This window comes from Podarcis pityusensis, assembly GCF_964106645.2.
Source record: "Podarcis pityusensis genome assembly, chromosome: 3".
Taxonomy (NCBI): Eukaryota; Metazoa; Chordata; class Lepidosauria; order Squamata; family Lacertidae; genus Podarcis; species Podarcis pityusensis.
In genome coordinates this window covers 34311026-34327502 of record NC_138026.1, presented here as the reverse complement: position 1 = coordinate 34327502, position 16477 = coordinate 34311026, and the positions used below count along the sequence as shown (strand labels likewise).

General features: G+C 41.8%; 1 protein-coding gene across 3 annotated transcripts in view; it reads left to right on the top strand.

Annotated features, from left to right (window-relative positions):
• Nucleotides 1-16477, top strand: part of EYS (eyes shut homolog) — a 500175-nt gene that overhangs the window by 343305 nt on the left and 140393 nt on the right. For all 3 annotated transcript variants that reach the window (XM_080997889.1, XM_080997888.1, XM_080997887.1), the window contains one exon: nt 1013-1233. In XM_080997889.1, coding sequence (XP_080854015.1) covers nt 1013-1233 — 221 coding nt within the window. The remainder of the gene's footprint in view (nt 1-1012; nt 1234-16477) is intronic.

Below are 16477 nucleotides of genomic sequence, written 5' to 3'. Positions count from 1 at the left end.
GAAAGCTTAAAAAATATCTGTCCAACATCCAGTTGTGCAGCTAGGACTGGAACTTGGGGCTGAAGTCCAGGCCCCACGGCTCAGAATTTTGAATCCATAGTGCTGTTTGTCGGAGCAATACAATATATGTAATAATCTTCCTAGGAGGATGGGCTTGTGTGTATTTGTGTGTGTGCACTCTTTATGCTAGCCTGCTTGAAAGGAAGAGTGAAGATCTTCTTTCTGGTGGAGACTGAGTTACTGCAATGTGTTCATAAGAAGAGCCCAGCTGGATCAGACCAAAGATACACCCAGTTCAGAATCCTGTTTTTCACAGTTTTGTGTGGCTGCCCTGTGCCCTCTGAGCTAGTCTGCTGTCCTCAGGTGCAATGGGAGGTGCTGTCCCATTTTTAGTGCTGAGGTAAGATCTGACCAGGGAAGCGGGTGGCGCTGTGGGTTACACCACAGAGCCGAGGGCTTGCCGATCAGAAGGTTGGTGGTTCGAATCCCCGTGACGGGGTGAGCTCCCGTTGTTTGGTCCCTGCTCCTGCCAACCTAGCAGTTCGAAGCATGTCAAAGTGCAAGTAGATAAATAGGTACCGCTCCGGCGGGAAGGTAAATGGTGTTTCCGTGCGCTGCTCTGGTTCGCCAGAAGTGGCTTAGTCATGCTGGCCACATGACCCAGAAGCTGTACGCCGGCTCCCTCAGCCAATAAAGCGAGATGAGCGCCGCAACCCCAGACTCAGTCATGACTGGACCTAATGGTCAGGGGTCCCTTTACCTTTAAGATCTGACCAGCTTTTATATGTGCAATATGTACACTATATTGTAATTCACCTCAGGCAGGAAGATGTCTTGAGCCTACCTTTCACCATGGCCAGCTAGGTGCCTGTGCTAAGCTCTTCAACCTGGTATGACAGCAATAGTCACCCTCCTGACAGCTGACACCCAGCAGACCACTGCCTCTGAAGCTGGTGGGGGACTTGTTGAACAAGTCACAAATATTTCAAATAAAATTAATATTGTCTCACAGATTTCCTCTATCTGAAGAAACACCGATGGATGTCTCTGGCACTGTTTCCGAAGCACTCAAGTCAGCTTTGCCCTCACCTGCTCGCCCAGTCTCATTGTCAGTCTGCCAAGAGAATTTGTGTCGTAATGGAGGGACATGCCATCCCATCAATCTTCCTGATGGCGTCAACTCGTTTCAATGTGACTGCCGTCTGCATTTTACTGGACGCTTCTGTGAAAAAGGTAATTGTGCTTCACACTTTTCAGCTGAGAGAGGGATATTTTCCTGGCTCTGTTACCATCCCTCCCTGGAATGTGTGGAGTAAGTTCACTGGCATTTGAGGCAATATGGTTGTGTAGAATCACAGCCTGACTTGGATCAGGGATGCACCAGCTTCTGCCGTTGAATTGTTCGTGCTGGTTTCATCCTTGTATAACTGTGACTATAGATGCCTAACCTGTAGTACTGGTGTTTTGTCATTGTACTGAAATTAAATCTTAAACAGGGTTATGTCCATAAATATATTCCAGTCACAGAAACTTTTGTCTCCCTTTAAAGGTGGAAAGGATTATTTATTTATATCCTCCGTAAAGGCCCAAATAGGGTCTATGTATTTACACATACAAAATCAATTATAAAATCCATACATGATTAAAATACTCAATAAACAATTCCATCAAAGCATTAAAAAAATCTATAATTTAAAAGTGCAGTAAAGCAAGCCAGTTAAGAAGCATAACAAACTAGAAAGCAAAATGATTAGACCACAAGTTCTAAGTTCAAGGGAATGCTTTCCTAAACAGGTGTGTCTTCTAGAAGTGATGGAATGCCAATACTGATGGGGCTTCTCAGCTGGGAGGACATTCCACAGTGCTTAGTGCCACCAGTGAAAAAGCCCACATGTGTGCTACTACAAGCCAAAAATAATGGGCTGTAATCAGGCTTTGAAGTGTGGACAAATGCAGGGCATCTGTTAAAAATAAACAAAAAAACCTTCTGGCATGCAAGTGGCTACTGATCTGATTCAACCTTGAAACTGTGCCAATGGACAGAACACAAGTTAGAGGATGCTGAGGTTTCCTAAATCTCATTGATTTGAACAGGGCTTGGGTACATTTTTTCTTTAATCAGTGGATATACTCATTGTTCTTATTTGCAGAGTAAGCAAGTTCTGCTGATGCTTAGCTACTGCAGGGTGCTTCACATACAGGTGATATTTCTTGCACAGGTGCTGTACATGCACTTAGGTGAAAACTGCTTGTGTAAAAGGTAAAGGACCCCTGGACAGTTAAGTCCATTCAAAGGCAACTATGGGGTGCAGCCCTCATCTTGCTTTTCAGGCTGAGGGAGCCGGCGTTTGTCCACAGACAGCTTTTCAGGTCATGCGGCCCACGTGACTAAACTGCTTCTGGTGCAATGGGACACTGTGACAAGTGCCAGAGCGCACTGAAATGCCGTTTATTTTCCTGCTGCAGTAGTACCTATTTATCTACTTGCACTGGTGTGCTTCTGAACTGCTAGGTTGGCAGAAGCTGTGACAGAGCAATGGGAGCTCACCCGTTGTGGGGATTTGAACCACCAACCTTCTGATCGGCAAGCCCAAGAGACTCAGTGGTTTAAACCACAGCCTCAAATGAGGAAAGTGCTTGTTCCACAAGTTTGGAATCCCATGTTCCCCTGCATCATATGACTGTGTACTGGGTAGATAAAATCCTTGTGCACTTTTCACATGTGACACTGTTCATCTTGTACCTCTCTGCAGTCATGTACACTACCTAGGTGGGGGCAGGGGGGATGTTTAATGTAAAGCAACTCTTACTAAGATCCAGGGGAGTAGTTTGAGGGGCTTTACCTGATCTTGGTAGCTTTTCCCAGCTCAGGATAAGCAGTCTGTCTGATCTCTATTGATGGAATGCCAGGGAACAGAGCTCTTCTCAGTCCCCTTCAGAAAGCATCGAGAGAGGGGGAGTGGGCTGGAGATAGTAGAGACATTCTGCCTTACTTGTTTCCATTGCACAGTTGATAAAGTGCCACAAATCTCTCTCATTTATTATTGCAGCAGCAGCAGCAAGCAGACCAGTCTAACATAGCTATGCTTCTATACTGAGACACACTAGTGGCTGGTGATGGGTGTTGTAGCTCTGGGAACATGCTGCAGCTCTGGAAATCCCACCTCTTGCACTGCACCTCAACAAAGTCAACTGCAGCAATGGGGAAATCAAAGGGAACATTCTGCTGGCCCCTCCTGAATAACAGATTACTCCAAGATAATATGGATTAGAATGATCCAGCCAGAATATTTGGCTTCTTGCTGGTTTCTATGGGAAGGCATCGGGGGAGAGGAAGCCTTCATTGCAGAGTCAGAATGGAAGGACATTGTGTTGAAAGTCTTCCGTTCCTTGCACCTATTCTAGACAGGCCAGTAGCAGAGGGGAAATGAATAAGCAAATGCAGAATGACTATGAATACATGTGAGTTAAGAACCCTGCCCCCATCATAAACACCATAAGCACATTTCTCATTTATGTGGCAGAATAAGTTTGATCCGCTTGGCCCTTGTTTATCTCAAGCAGATGAAGCAAATGTGTCATCTCCTTTATCACTGTGATATCAAAAGTGACACTGGATGCAATTATGTATGTTTAGACGGACGATGGCTAGCACCCCCAAATATTAGGGGGGACAACTTAATAATATAATAAAGCAATACTAATCCATGCTGAATACTGCCTGAGGTGGGTGCGGTAGGTTAAAATTGTTCTTTTGCTGGTAGAGGGGAGCTCTGCTGGCAGGGAGATATACCCAGGCTGATATACACATGAAAAACTCTGTGGTCATGGCACTACTGCCAGCAATGTTTCTGCAGAACTGCAGAGATACTGCCAGAATAGCATCCCTTGCATCCAAAGCTCCCTCATCCCCCTGACCAACCAGTGGATTGGGCTTGGCAGTCTGTGCCACCTTGGAGCTGGGGAATGCGTTTTTCCTCCTATTGGTGTCAGTGGGAGGGGAAATGGTACATAGCAATAATTGCCAGGGAGATTTGAAAAGAGAGGGAGCTGGAGCAAGCTGGCAGGGCTTTGGCTCTAGGGTTGGCTCTGTCGCAGATCTCTGCTCATGCAGAACAATCCTAAGGGTCAGGAAAGCAAGAGGAACATTCCTTTAAAAAATACCAAAACTATTCAAAGGTGCACACATGCCACTCTCCTCTTGATCCAGCTTTTGACTTCAGCAGTTTGCATTCTCTTTTTCAATTATATTTAATTACACTGCCCGTCTAAGATCCCTGTTCACTTTTAGTTACTATCAGGAATAATTTAATTTTGAAGTTAAAGTAAATTAAATATTGGGGAGATTTGGGGGGGTGTAGGTTTTCCGTGTGTTTTTTAAGTCAATATCTATTGCTTCTCTGTCTTGTCATTCAACTGTCTTTTATTCACCAGTACTTCCCAGAATCTTCATCTCTCTGATATGTTTGGTTCTTTGGCTGTTAGCATCTAAGGCACATTCTTTTGTTGACACTGGATAATTTCCATTAGCGTTATTGGGAATTACTAGTGTGTAGCAAAATGAAAGAGTGCCCATATTATAATTAAAGCTCTAATATCCTTCTAATAGACTTTCTATTGTATGAAATAAGTACAGGGAAGCCAGAGCCAAAAACGCACTTGCCAGATTGTCAATTTATCTGAAAGGAATGGAAACCCAGCTCACAACACTGACTGAAAGTGGGTCATTATACTGTATGTGAATCCAATAAATGACTGGGCTCAACACTATGAGTCTTAGTTAATGATGCCTCAGATGTCAGTATCTATTGGGTTTTTTTAAACCCCTTTTCCCATGCTTGTTGTAAACTACACAGCATTTGTGTGGTTTAAATTGCCCCTGGTACTAAGACAATCTGCAGGAATTCATCTTATACATTTGTGTGAAGAATGTACTGAAGTTAGGGAAACTTTCTGCAGAAAGTGTGCAACTGGGAACACATTGCAAAGAGAGGAAAAAGTGTACTTCATTGCTCGCTCAGCAACTATTTTTCCTTCAAGGTCAGACATCTCCTTCTTTAGATCCCCAGGATCCTCAGAACCCAATATGGCCTCTTAGGCTCAGAGATTGCCTAGAGTGGGATCCTTACTGCTGGGTCACCAATTGCAGCCAGTCCAGTTTTCTTCCTGCCTTTGCTGTCTTGTCATTTTCTCACAGCATCTGTTCCCCTCTAAAGTTCCTCGGGCCTCTCTCTCAACCTTCCCCCATCATACCTTTCACAAAGCTTCTCTGGGCATCTGATTAATGTTCCACAACTGCTGCCATGGAGCTGCCCCTCAACCAGCTCACCTGCATTTTCATGTGAATGAGCTGAGAAGAGGAATGTCATGGGAAGCAACTCCTTTGTCCTCTGGTTGGTGAGGAAGCAACTTGTAGGTGCTGGACCAGCATCCCAGTTCCCCCTCTCCAAAATACCCTGTCCTGCTGCCATGATACCATCAAGGTGGGGACCAAGCAACATTCTTGAGGGGAACTGGACAATTCCCCCCTGCTCTACATGCAGTGATAGGAATGGATGCAACTGTTGCATTTCTGCTTCACATATTCAAAGCAGAAGTCAAAATCTTTGTCAGGGGGAAAAAAGACCATTCTTGCAAATTCTTGTGTGGAACAGCTGGTCACTGAAATCCGTCAACCACCAACAAACTTCCAATCAGGGCTTTTTTTCAGCCAGAAGTCAGTTCCAGTACCTCTCAGGTGGGCACCATTGCCATTCTAAAAGAATGAGGGCTGCGTTCATAGTGAGTTCTGGCACCTCATTTCTAGAAAAATAGCACTGCTTCCAATATTATGTAGAAGCTTCTCTTTTATGTACTTGAGCGCATGCTGGAAAGAAAACAAAGTGCAGGTTCCTCACAGTTGCCAAGTCAATTTTTTCTAAGCTTTAAAAGCAGTGCTATTTTTTTCTAGAAAAAAAAGAAGTGCCGGAACTCACTACAGACACCTCCTTTGTTCTCTTATAATGGCAATGGTGTCCACCTGAGAGGTGACACAACTGACTTCTAGTGAGACCAGACTGAAAAAAAGCACTGGTTAAGGCTCTTCAAAAGTGATGTCCAAAAGTTTCATAATGGCTAAACAATACAAGGGCACCTCGTTTGATCAACCTTCATTTTGAAAGTAAAGCTTTGCTGCTTTTGAGAACGTGGGAAAGATGCAATTGATTTTGTTCCATTTCCCCCTCTCCTTTAAAGCACAACACGGTATCTCTGGTTCCTACCTTTCATCCAGTGCCATCACTAAAAATGAATAAATAAATGCTCGGGACATTTTTTAAAAAACTGACTTTGTGCCCTTATAGCAGAGGCTGAATAAAGCAATTCTCTTAACAATCTCCTCCTCATCAGTGTTAAATGATTTGGAATTAAGTACTACCCTTGGCTTTTTGTTTATTGTCTTTCATGCTGCAACAGATTGTCCAATCCCTAAAGAAAAAAAGATCTCTGGTCTAAACTGTAATACAAATATATATTTGCATGTGCAAAACATCCCCCCCCACCCTGATCTGTTGCTTCTTCTTTTTCTTTAAGCCACGGGGAATAGCAGATGGTATGGGTAGGGCTGAGCAGAAGGTGTGTATATTTATTGCAAATGATAAAAAAGGTCCAAAAACATCAAGCCATCTATATAATACCTTTGCATTTGCATATCAGAGAGAGAAAGTGCATCCAAACCTTCACCCTCATGCATGTGGTAACCATTGTATTTAAAAGGCCATCTTAAGCTTTCAGTTGGCTCTGAGCAAAGCCTGTGGCTCCGTTAGTGGAAACTGCAGGCACCTGTGGTCACTTTCTTTTACTACAGAGAAGTCCACATTTGGCCCTGCTTAGTGAATTAGTGAGACTGGCGGCAAGAAGCCTTTTTGAAACAATTTCACCCTTGAAATATATGTCAAGGTCTACAAGTAAATTTATTGCTGTTGTAGGCAGCAGCTGCCCCACCTTGAACAGAAATCTCCAACCAGGTAATACGTGAGGGATATTCATAATCTATGCAGTGACATGGTGTATCTTTCGCTGGGGTTGTACCATTTCAGAATGCATGTTTGCTTGTGTTTTATTTGAATTTTGTTCCAGATTTTGTGTGTGTGTGTGTGTGTGTGTGTGTGTACATACAGATTTCATTTAGCCTAGCTTTCTGTCTGATATGCTGGTTTTCTATGTATAGGATTTTATATTTTATAAATAAATGATAGTCTAAGATGTTATAGCTCAGCCCAAAGGTTAAGGTAGCCATTACATCTGTAGAGCAGCGAGGATGGTTTAGAAGCATATTTTCTCCTGAAATACAACCAAATACATATTTTCTCTCTAAGGGTAAGTCTTTAACTAAGATACATAGTCTGCATCCAATTCTGGCTAATGTAAATATGGTGACTAAGCCTAAAACTGGCTACTTATGCAGCTTTCTATGTGGCTATCTTAATGCCCTTGACCCCTCTAGTCATTCAGTTTTAATATGTCTGGGGTAGACCCTTCCAGGCCACAGATTCACACCTTGCTAATACCACACAGTCATACAAGACAACTTGGTTTTAACCAAAGCATCTGCCAAGTGAAGCGCTGGACAGGTGAGCAGTTTTGAGCCCCCATTCACATTCACACATGAGCTTTGTTGAGTTGAATATGGAATTGGCTTTTCCACTCTGCAACTTTCCTACATTTATGCCCCCTTACTTTGTCTCATTTCTCCAGTGAAGGAAGCATAAGGGCATGCAGACTTACTTTTTATATGATGTATGTATGCAGATGGTTGTCTGCTACTCTAAAGTTCAGCATGACAGATTTAGATTATCGGTGCTTGTTGCTGCAAGGGAAAGCATACGTCTGTGATTATTAATTGTGAGATTAACATTTTTAAACTGGCTCAAAGTTGTAATGATGTTATACACTTTTCCTCTAATAAATAGTGCAGTGAAGCGGTATCTAAATATTGTGCCGTACAACTCAGATGAAGCTTTTGTTTTAATATGCTATGTTATCTGTGTATGTTTTTACCTGGCTAAAGTTCAGTGGCTTGCTCTAAACCCTGAATGCAGCGGTAAGTGCTTCAGGTTACAGACTCTGCTAACCCAGAAATAGTTCTTCAGGTTAAGAACTTTGCTTCAGGATGAGAACAGAAATCGTGCTCCGGTGGTGCAGCGGCAGCAGGAGGCCCCATTAGCTAAAGTGGTGCTTCAGGTTAAGAACAGTTTCAGGTTAAGAACGGACCTCCGGAACGAATTAAGTACTTAACCCGAGGTACCACTGTATTTGTTCTAGGCATTTGAGAGCAATTGAGCAGTATTTTTAAGTATATGTAGATTGTTCAGGTTTAAACTGTACAAATATGTATGAGTTTAAACATTCTAAAATGTTCATACAAATATGTATGAGCTTGAATATTCTAAAATGGTTGAAGGTAATTAGGGTTTATTATCTTGTAAGTAACTTCAGGATTGCAGCCATAATAGACTCATTACTAGTATGGGCTGAGTTCTATGCACACTTCCTTGGGAATAATTCCTACTCAAATCATTGAGACTCCCTTCTGATAGACATAATTAAGTGTTAGATAGGGCTGCAAAAGCTGTCTGGTGGTGTAAGGTATATAGCTATTTTTGTTTTTTGTTTGTTTGACACTTTTCTTAGCATCTTGCATATTGCCATCATTATTTGCATTTTCTTTGGGGTACTTTCTGAAGTATTAAAAAATGGTGTCAGGCCTGATCCACTTATCAGGCATTATATATATAATGCCCTATACCAATTTATATTCTCACATATTTTTGTCACTCTAAGACAGGGATAGAGCATATGTGGTCCTCCAGATGTTACTGGGTTCCCATCTCCCTTCAGCTCCAGTCAGTATGGTCAAAGGCCAGGGATGATGCAACCTGAAGTCCAACCACATCTGGAAGGACATAGGTTCCCTATCCCTGCTTTAAAAAAACCCAAAAACTTGCAGAGATTGGTAGTGAGGAATAGAAAGAGAGAGTTGTGTCCTACTATAGAGCCCTATACAATGCATTCAGTAAGGATATCTTATTATCTGAAGCAACTGTAAGCCTCTGAGCTGTTCTTTCCAAGCTACAGTAGGTGAAATGTAATACTAACAAAGCAACGGAAATGAAAAGCAAGCAAAAAAGATAGTGATGATCAAGACTGCTGTAGAACAGTAAAAAAACCAGATATATAAACTGTCAGTATGGATGTAAGTAGGAGTCATTTTCTGTTCCACCCTGTATTCATTGCATACAGCACTGTTTCCGTTCCACTGCAATTCATCCTCTTCCAAAAAGCTACATTATTCATCTGGCTGTCCACTGTGGTGAAATTATGTAACTTACATAAATGGTGTTGTCAGTATGTTATTCCACCCCATTCATTCATTGCAAAGGAAACAAAATGCAAATGAAGGGGGACATAATTACATATTGTTTGTGGTCTGAAAGCAAGAGCAGCAGCATATACCAATAATATTTTCTGGATTGAGTTCCGTTCTGGACATGGGACAAATATGCTTACGATAGCAATTTCTGCTCCTGTTTCTCTTTCTGTCTGATTCTCTGACATCACTGCCAGTGTGTCTTTTCCAGTTCTAAAATGGCTGCTCAGCGTCTGCCAATGTTCCCTTAATTTGAAGTGTGTCCAATTGATGCTATAGATATAGAGACTGTAAATCTTAGTTGGTGTTGCTGGCGATACCAGGAATATGGTTTCACTGTTGCAATATGCAGGTGAAGGTATTTATGATAAGTCTGACACACCACCAAATGCAAGGGACTTCCAGGTAGCTTCAGAGATTATTTTAATTCTACACACACAACTAACACAGACAGCAAACTAAAACAATTCTTTGGATGGAAGACACTGACAATACAATTGCTTTTAAATGCAGAAACGTTCTAGATGAAGCAACCTTTCTGGATCCCTGCAGGTGTGTCTTTCACTTCAAGCTGATAGTAACCTTAATAGTTGAAACACTTGGAAAGGGAAAGGGAGAAATCAAATAGCAAGTGTGCAGCCAAGCCACACTACACATTATAGCAGGCTTCCTCAAACTTGGCCCTCCAGATGTTTTTGGCCTACAACTCCCATGATCCCTAGCTAGCAGGACCAGTGGTCAGGAATGATGGGAATTGTAGTCTCAAAACATCTGGAGGGCTGAGTTTGAGGAAGCCCGCATTATAGCATAAGCTGTATTAATTTTCAACAGAAACATTTGGACCTACCGTAGTTATCAAAATGCTCCTTTCAAACACAGAATGGGTTTGACTTCACAAGCGACAAGGTGAAGTTAAAAACAAAACTCTTTACAGATAGAAAACACAATGCCCAAGTGACTTGATCCTATTGAAGCAAAAAGAGAAAGAGAAATTGTCTACTCTTTTCAAAGCAAATCTAATGCTAACCCTTTTCAGCTGTGCTGCTGGCACTCTGAAATGTGCTCCCTGGAGAGATCTACATGGCCTTATCACTGTGTGCCTTCTAGCGCCTAGAGAGGACCTGGATGTTTGAAAGTCTTTGCTGTTAGCATGATAAAATATCAGTACAGTAATGGGGTTTACTATATGCTCGTACATGCTGCTCAGAAATTCCCATAGCACTTCTTCCCTGCTCCTACTGCTGCCATGCCATGACTGAAACAAGCCAGAGTCTGGTTTATTTTTTTTGTCTAAGCTTGGGCTCATGGTTTGTTTGGGATGTGGGGTAATGTGTGTTGTGTTTGTGCAAATATATTCATTTATTAATTTATACACAACCTTTAAAAATGAAAGCCATTCGTTGTTGTTTTTTTAGGCTTTGGGAAAGCAATAAGGCCAGATGATAGAATTGCTTCTTACCAGTTACTGAACAATCTCAGCTCTTTGTAGGATGGCTTATTCTGTGTTCAGAACAAATTAGGGCATAGCTATAAATTATATATCTGGGTGTTCACATTCTGGCTATTTTTACTCCTGCTGCTGTTCTAGCAGTTTTACAAGTAGTACACAGGGAACACTTAAATATTCTAGCAAAGCTTATTTGATATTATGTGACTCAACAAAAAAATGTGGTGTTTGCTTTTATTTGCTTTTATCCACAATCTAAACAGTTTAAGATTCTTGACTCCACTTTCATGGCCTACGTCCGAAATTCTTGGTGCTTGTTTAAATCCCTATCAGTAAAACTTCTTTAGTGTGCTATGTAGCCGAGAACTTGCAATGGAGAGTACTGAAAATGGCGGGAGGGGGTGTTACCTCAGACTTAGAATAGACGTTTTGTCAGCCAGCTAACTCCACACAATAATGACTTGTGCCTAACAATAATATTTACAGCAATCAGAAACTGCAGCCATGATTGCTACACACTGGGGGTGTGGAAGTCTCCACTTATAGAAGGAACCATGTTGGCTTCAGGGATTATTCTTAGCAAACTTTATACTGCTTAAATGAGCAATAGAGTGGGGCAGCACCATGAGCACAAACTTAAGTAAACATGGGCAGACCCACAAGCACAGCTTTCAATCAGAGTCTCTGTGTCTTTCCACACTTTCAAGTTAGATATCCATCTCATGGTATGAAGATGGCCTTATGCTCCACCTCATTCAGTGAGGTCTTCTGGGGATGAACTTTTGATGGTCCCGAATGCCTCTGAAGTTTAGCTGGCCTTTACCAGGAGCTGAGCTGGCAGGCCCTGCCCTGTGAAATTCCTTGCCAATAGAGGTTTGGCAGACACAATCTCTGCTCTCTTTGAGACTTCATTTAAATGCTGTGTTATTCAGACAGGCTTCTGGAACATGAGATTCTTTGCCAGCCAGATTTTTCTGATGCGTTTGACATCTCAACAATGTTATTACTGTGTGTTTTTAGGGTTGCTTACCATCTTGTGATGTTTTGTACGAGAGTGCAGTTTATAAATGTTTAAATAAATAATTATTGTTTGACTGTGGTTTTTCCTCCCAGTTGAGTGCTTCAGATGCTGTAAAGCTGGAAAGAAAAGGAATCTGTCTTAGGAACTATAAATTGGCAAAGGCAAACCATAAAAGTAGCACGCTGAAGGCCACCACCTTGAAAATACCATTCACGTATTCTCTGGATTGAACTATACCCAGCTTTGAAAAATGTTGTCTCACTTCCTGAGAAGCAATATACATAGCTGCAGAGGTCACATCATTAATAATGTGGCAGTAATGCTTTAGTGTTTCCTAAGCCCTTCATGTGCATTGTGTCAGGAATGGTTGCAACTTCTACAGCAGGCCTGTGTTGCTATTCTCATATTCCAAGAAGGACATCTGAGAACAAGGGAGTTGTGGCCTTCCTTAAAATAGCACAGGGAGTTTCTGGCTGGCATGAGATACGAACTGGCCCACACATTCTCTTAGTCACTATGCTACACACCACACCATGTACAGAAATCTCTATATGGATATTATGATTAGAAATCAAATAATGCAGCAACTTCAATTTATTCATGTATTTAAATAAAATGCTGTAATAGTTAATACAGGGCAAGTTGAAGCTAAAACCAAATCGCTTTCTCTGGTGCTTAAAGCCAATCTCTATCTTTTCCCAATTTTCAATTTCTACCATTTTAACAACTCCCTCCCCCCCCCCCAATCCATTTGAAAAGCTCCATGCAGCCTGATTTTATTGATAAGAGACTTTAAAAATATTACACCAGGGTGGGGGGTTGACTCTTCTAGCTCTATTCTCTCTTTTCAACACATAATCTGATTTTTTTTTGGACTGCCTCGGGTCCCAGCCTTTGCTTTGCTTATGTGCAAAGAACAAACTCAGCTCTGTGGCTTTCTTGGAGAAACAGGAAAGGGGTGGGTGGATGGAACCACAGGTGGAGCATAAATAGGGTTGCCCAGCATTTACCCCTTCACTGCAACTATAATTCCATCCTTTGGTTTCACTCAGCCATAACTGAGTACAATTTTCATTTTGTAAAACACAGATATTGCCATTGAAGGGAGGGCATGGGCATATTTGCAGACGAGGGAAATGGTTCTGAGCACCACTAGTTCCCTGCAACCAAGCACATGCTGCAACCTCTTCTGTTGGCTGCAATAGAATGCTTTTTTCCAACCTAATTTCAGTCGAGGGGAAGGTGGGAGTTGAGGTTCCTGTGGGTACCAGAGAAGACGTCTGCAGGTACATCCAACATGCAACACATTGACAACTCCTGATTTTATATTCTTGGTTCTTGCCTGGGTATTTGCCTTCTGAAAGGAGTGGCTTAAATGAAAATGACTGTTAGGTCCATTCATTTAAATGGTTCTGCTCTGAGTAAAACTTAGTTGAACACCACCCTAAGTGCAGCTCAGGTGCACCAACTCCTGGGGTCGAGGCAGTTCCCCCCCCCCAAAAAAAGTATTTTTTGAGGTGTCTGAGTCCCCTCAATATTCAGGGGGCATTCAGCTCTGCCTCCTGGTGTCACATGATGTTGTGTGCATGACGTTATGACGCTGTTGCTCATGGCCCCCCTCAATGCTCATAAGAAGATGGCGCCTTTGGTGTGCCACTCATACAAGGATACATTCAAACCACCGGCATCTAGTTACATTCTTGCCAATTGGTATTATTGAGAACATGGTGAGACCTGTAGCTCAGAACAGAGCTGAGTTTGAAATGAGCTAATTTAGGCCTGATTCAATTTGACACTATATTTAATTTGTTTTAGATAAACTACTTCTGAATTAATTCCAGGTAAATTCACCCAGCACTAATCCTCAGTGCTGAAATTTATGTTGGAGATTATAGGATTTGTTCCCAATGGCAATTCCCTAATAAGTTAATATTACCCTGTTTTAGGTGCTCACCGGGCTGCTTTCAAATATTTTGCTTGCCTGATACCGTTTTTCACAGAAGAATAAATTAGTCTACTGATCTGTTAGCTCTTTATGTCATTTTGGACATCCCCAACACGATGTACCACCAGGAGGAGGGTAGGGAATCTCTGGTCCTACTGATGTTGCTGGACTCCAACTCCCATCACCCATGACCACAGCCCATGCTGTGTAGAGTTGATGGGAACTAGAGTTCAACAACATTTGGAGGGCCATGGGTTTCCCACCCCTGTTTTAGGATCTGGAGGGGTGGGTCTTTGGAACTGCTCTTTAGTCATCCCATTTGTTCTTAGAGAGGGGTGCTATGCCCCATTCCATCTTTTCCTTACTCTTGTTCAATATGCATGCAGATTGATACTTTTCTATTTTTCTATCCTCCCCATCCACTTTATGATAGAATATTTTATATTTGCATTCTAAATGTTTTTTTTTATTATTGCTTACTAAATTAGAACTTGCTAGTCCAAAGGAAAATACAGCTTTTCCTAGTAAGAATTATTCCAGTCCTAATTTCCATGTTTTGTAGGATGCTGAGAACATTCACCAGTTATGATCACTCCACGCTTGTAGCTAGATTGCAGTATGTTTTGTAATGTTTTTTTCTAAAATTCTGGAGTGAAAATTTATAGTTTCTTATGTTGCTCTTGAAACTTTAGCCACGTGGTTGACTATATATGGGGTTTGTGTAGCTTGGCCTCATGCAGAATATTAATTATACATTGATGTGAGCTTTCAAATGTACTATGAGAGATATTTCACAAAGGAATTTGCTACATAACAATGAGCAATTAGTTATTAGAAACCCAGCTGAGAAAGCAGAGGCATTAAATGATCGCTTTAAGGGAACTTTGGAACTATGAGACTTTTAATAGTCTGCTGGCAATGTCAATATAACTCTAGCTTATTTCTTAATTACATCTACAATGACAGATATTCTGGATACTTTTTTAAAAAAAAAAAGGGAGCGTAAAATGTCTGGTTTTCCCTGGAACTGAGATGCTGAGCCATACACTTGTCCATACACTTCTGAGGAGGGTAGAACGCCAGGCGAGTGCCTGGTGCCTGGTAGTAAAAGCCTTGAAAATGCTGGTAGGAATGGAGATAGTCTTTTAGATATTTGCGACTAGCAAAACTAATGTGAGCACCTTGAATTGGGTCCAGAAAGGAGTTGTCAATTGGTGTAGCTATTTTAAAATGGGGGTTATAAGAGTTCAAAATGAAACCCCAGCCAGTAAGCTGGCTGCTTCATTTTGGACCAATCAAAGTTTCCATGTCATCTTCAAAAGTTGCTCCACCTGCACCACATTGCAATAGTTCAGTCCGGAGGTTGAAGCTTTCGTACAACTTCAAGCATTTTCAGGTGGGTAGGCATGTGCGAAGATACAAATGTTATTGCAGAAAGACAGTAACTAATGGTACATTATCTACCCTTGCGGTAAACATAAAATGATGGTGCTGAGCTAGAATTGAGACACTATTGTAGATATACTATCTCTTTACGAGCTTGCAAAGATAGCGGCTACATTCACAGATGATCACAGATATCAGTACATCAAGTTAATATTCTAAGTTTGGGATACTCAAATCTATTGTGATTTCCAGGGGCAGCATCAGCACCTAACATCCTTGGACAGCTCCCAGGACTCCCCACCGATGCATCTCCTAGACCAGGCATAGGCAAACTTCAGCCCTCCAGATGTTTGGGACTACAATTCCCATCATCCCTGACCACTGGTCCTGTTAGTAAGGGATGATGGGAATTGTAGTCCCAAACATCTGGAGGGCCGGAGTTTGCCTATCCCTGTCCTAGAACCTCCTTTTAAAAAAGTAGTGTCAAGTGCCTGCCATTTTCCCCACAACAATACACTAGGCAGGGGGTCAATTTCAAAAGCAACTCAGCTTCCCCCATGCCTATTTTCTGTTACATTTCATCTGGAAAATTGAATGGGCAAGCTATAATTTGAGCACACCTTCCACACTGAGATTACAAACCAAGATCAAACTGTGGCTTATCCCAAATTTTCAAATATTGCACACTCACAAAGAAATAGTACAGCTACAGTCCTGTCCTACCTCCTAGCTTATCATGTCAGGGATGTTCTCAGTGTAGGCAAATCTCGGGGAGTCACTGTTAGCAGATCCCATTTGAAAGTGAGGAAATCACAATGGGGAAAACGTCTCTTAAAAATAATTGAATGCACTCATAACAGAGAAACATACACGTTGCTGTTCAGGTTCTTGCATAAGCCCAAGTGCCTACCAGAGTTTCTGCTTTACCATAGTGGAACTTTGATGTTTTATAGCACCAGATATAAAATGTAGGGTCATGAAGAAAAGAGAAAATGAAGAATATAGGGAAGCAGCTGAGTCGCAAGTTGTTATAGAATAGTATTAAAAAGCTGCTTGAAGGCAAGCAGTTTGCTGCAGCTGCTTCTGGATTCATTCATTCATTTATTTTTTAAAATGAAGATCTCCTTCCTCAAGTTCTGCTTGAAGATCTGCTAGAATTAGAACGTCAGCATGTGAGGTGACGATTACCAGTTCCTTGGTAATCACAGAGTGTTGTGCCTGGTTAAATTGCGCCAGCACATACTGCCTTAAATGGGAATGAATACTTGAAGT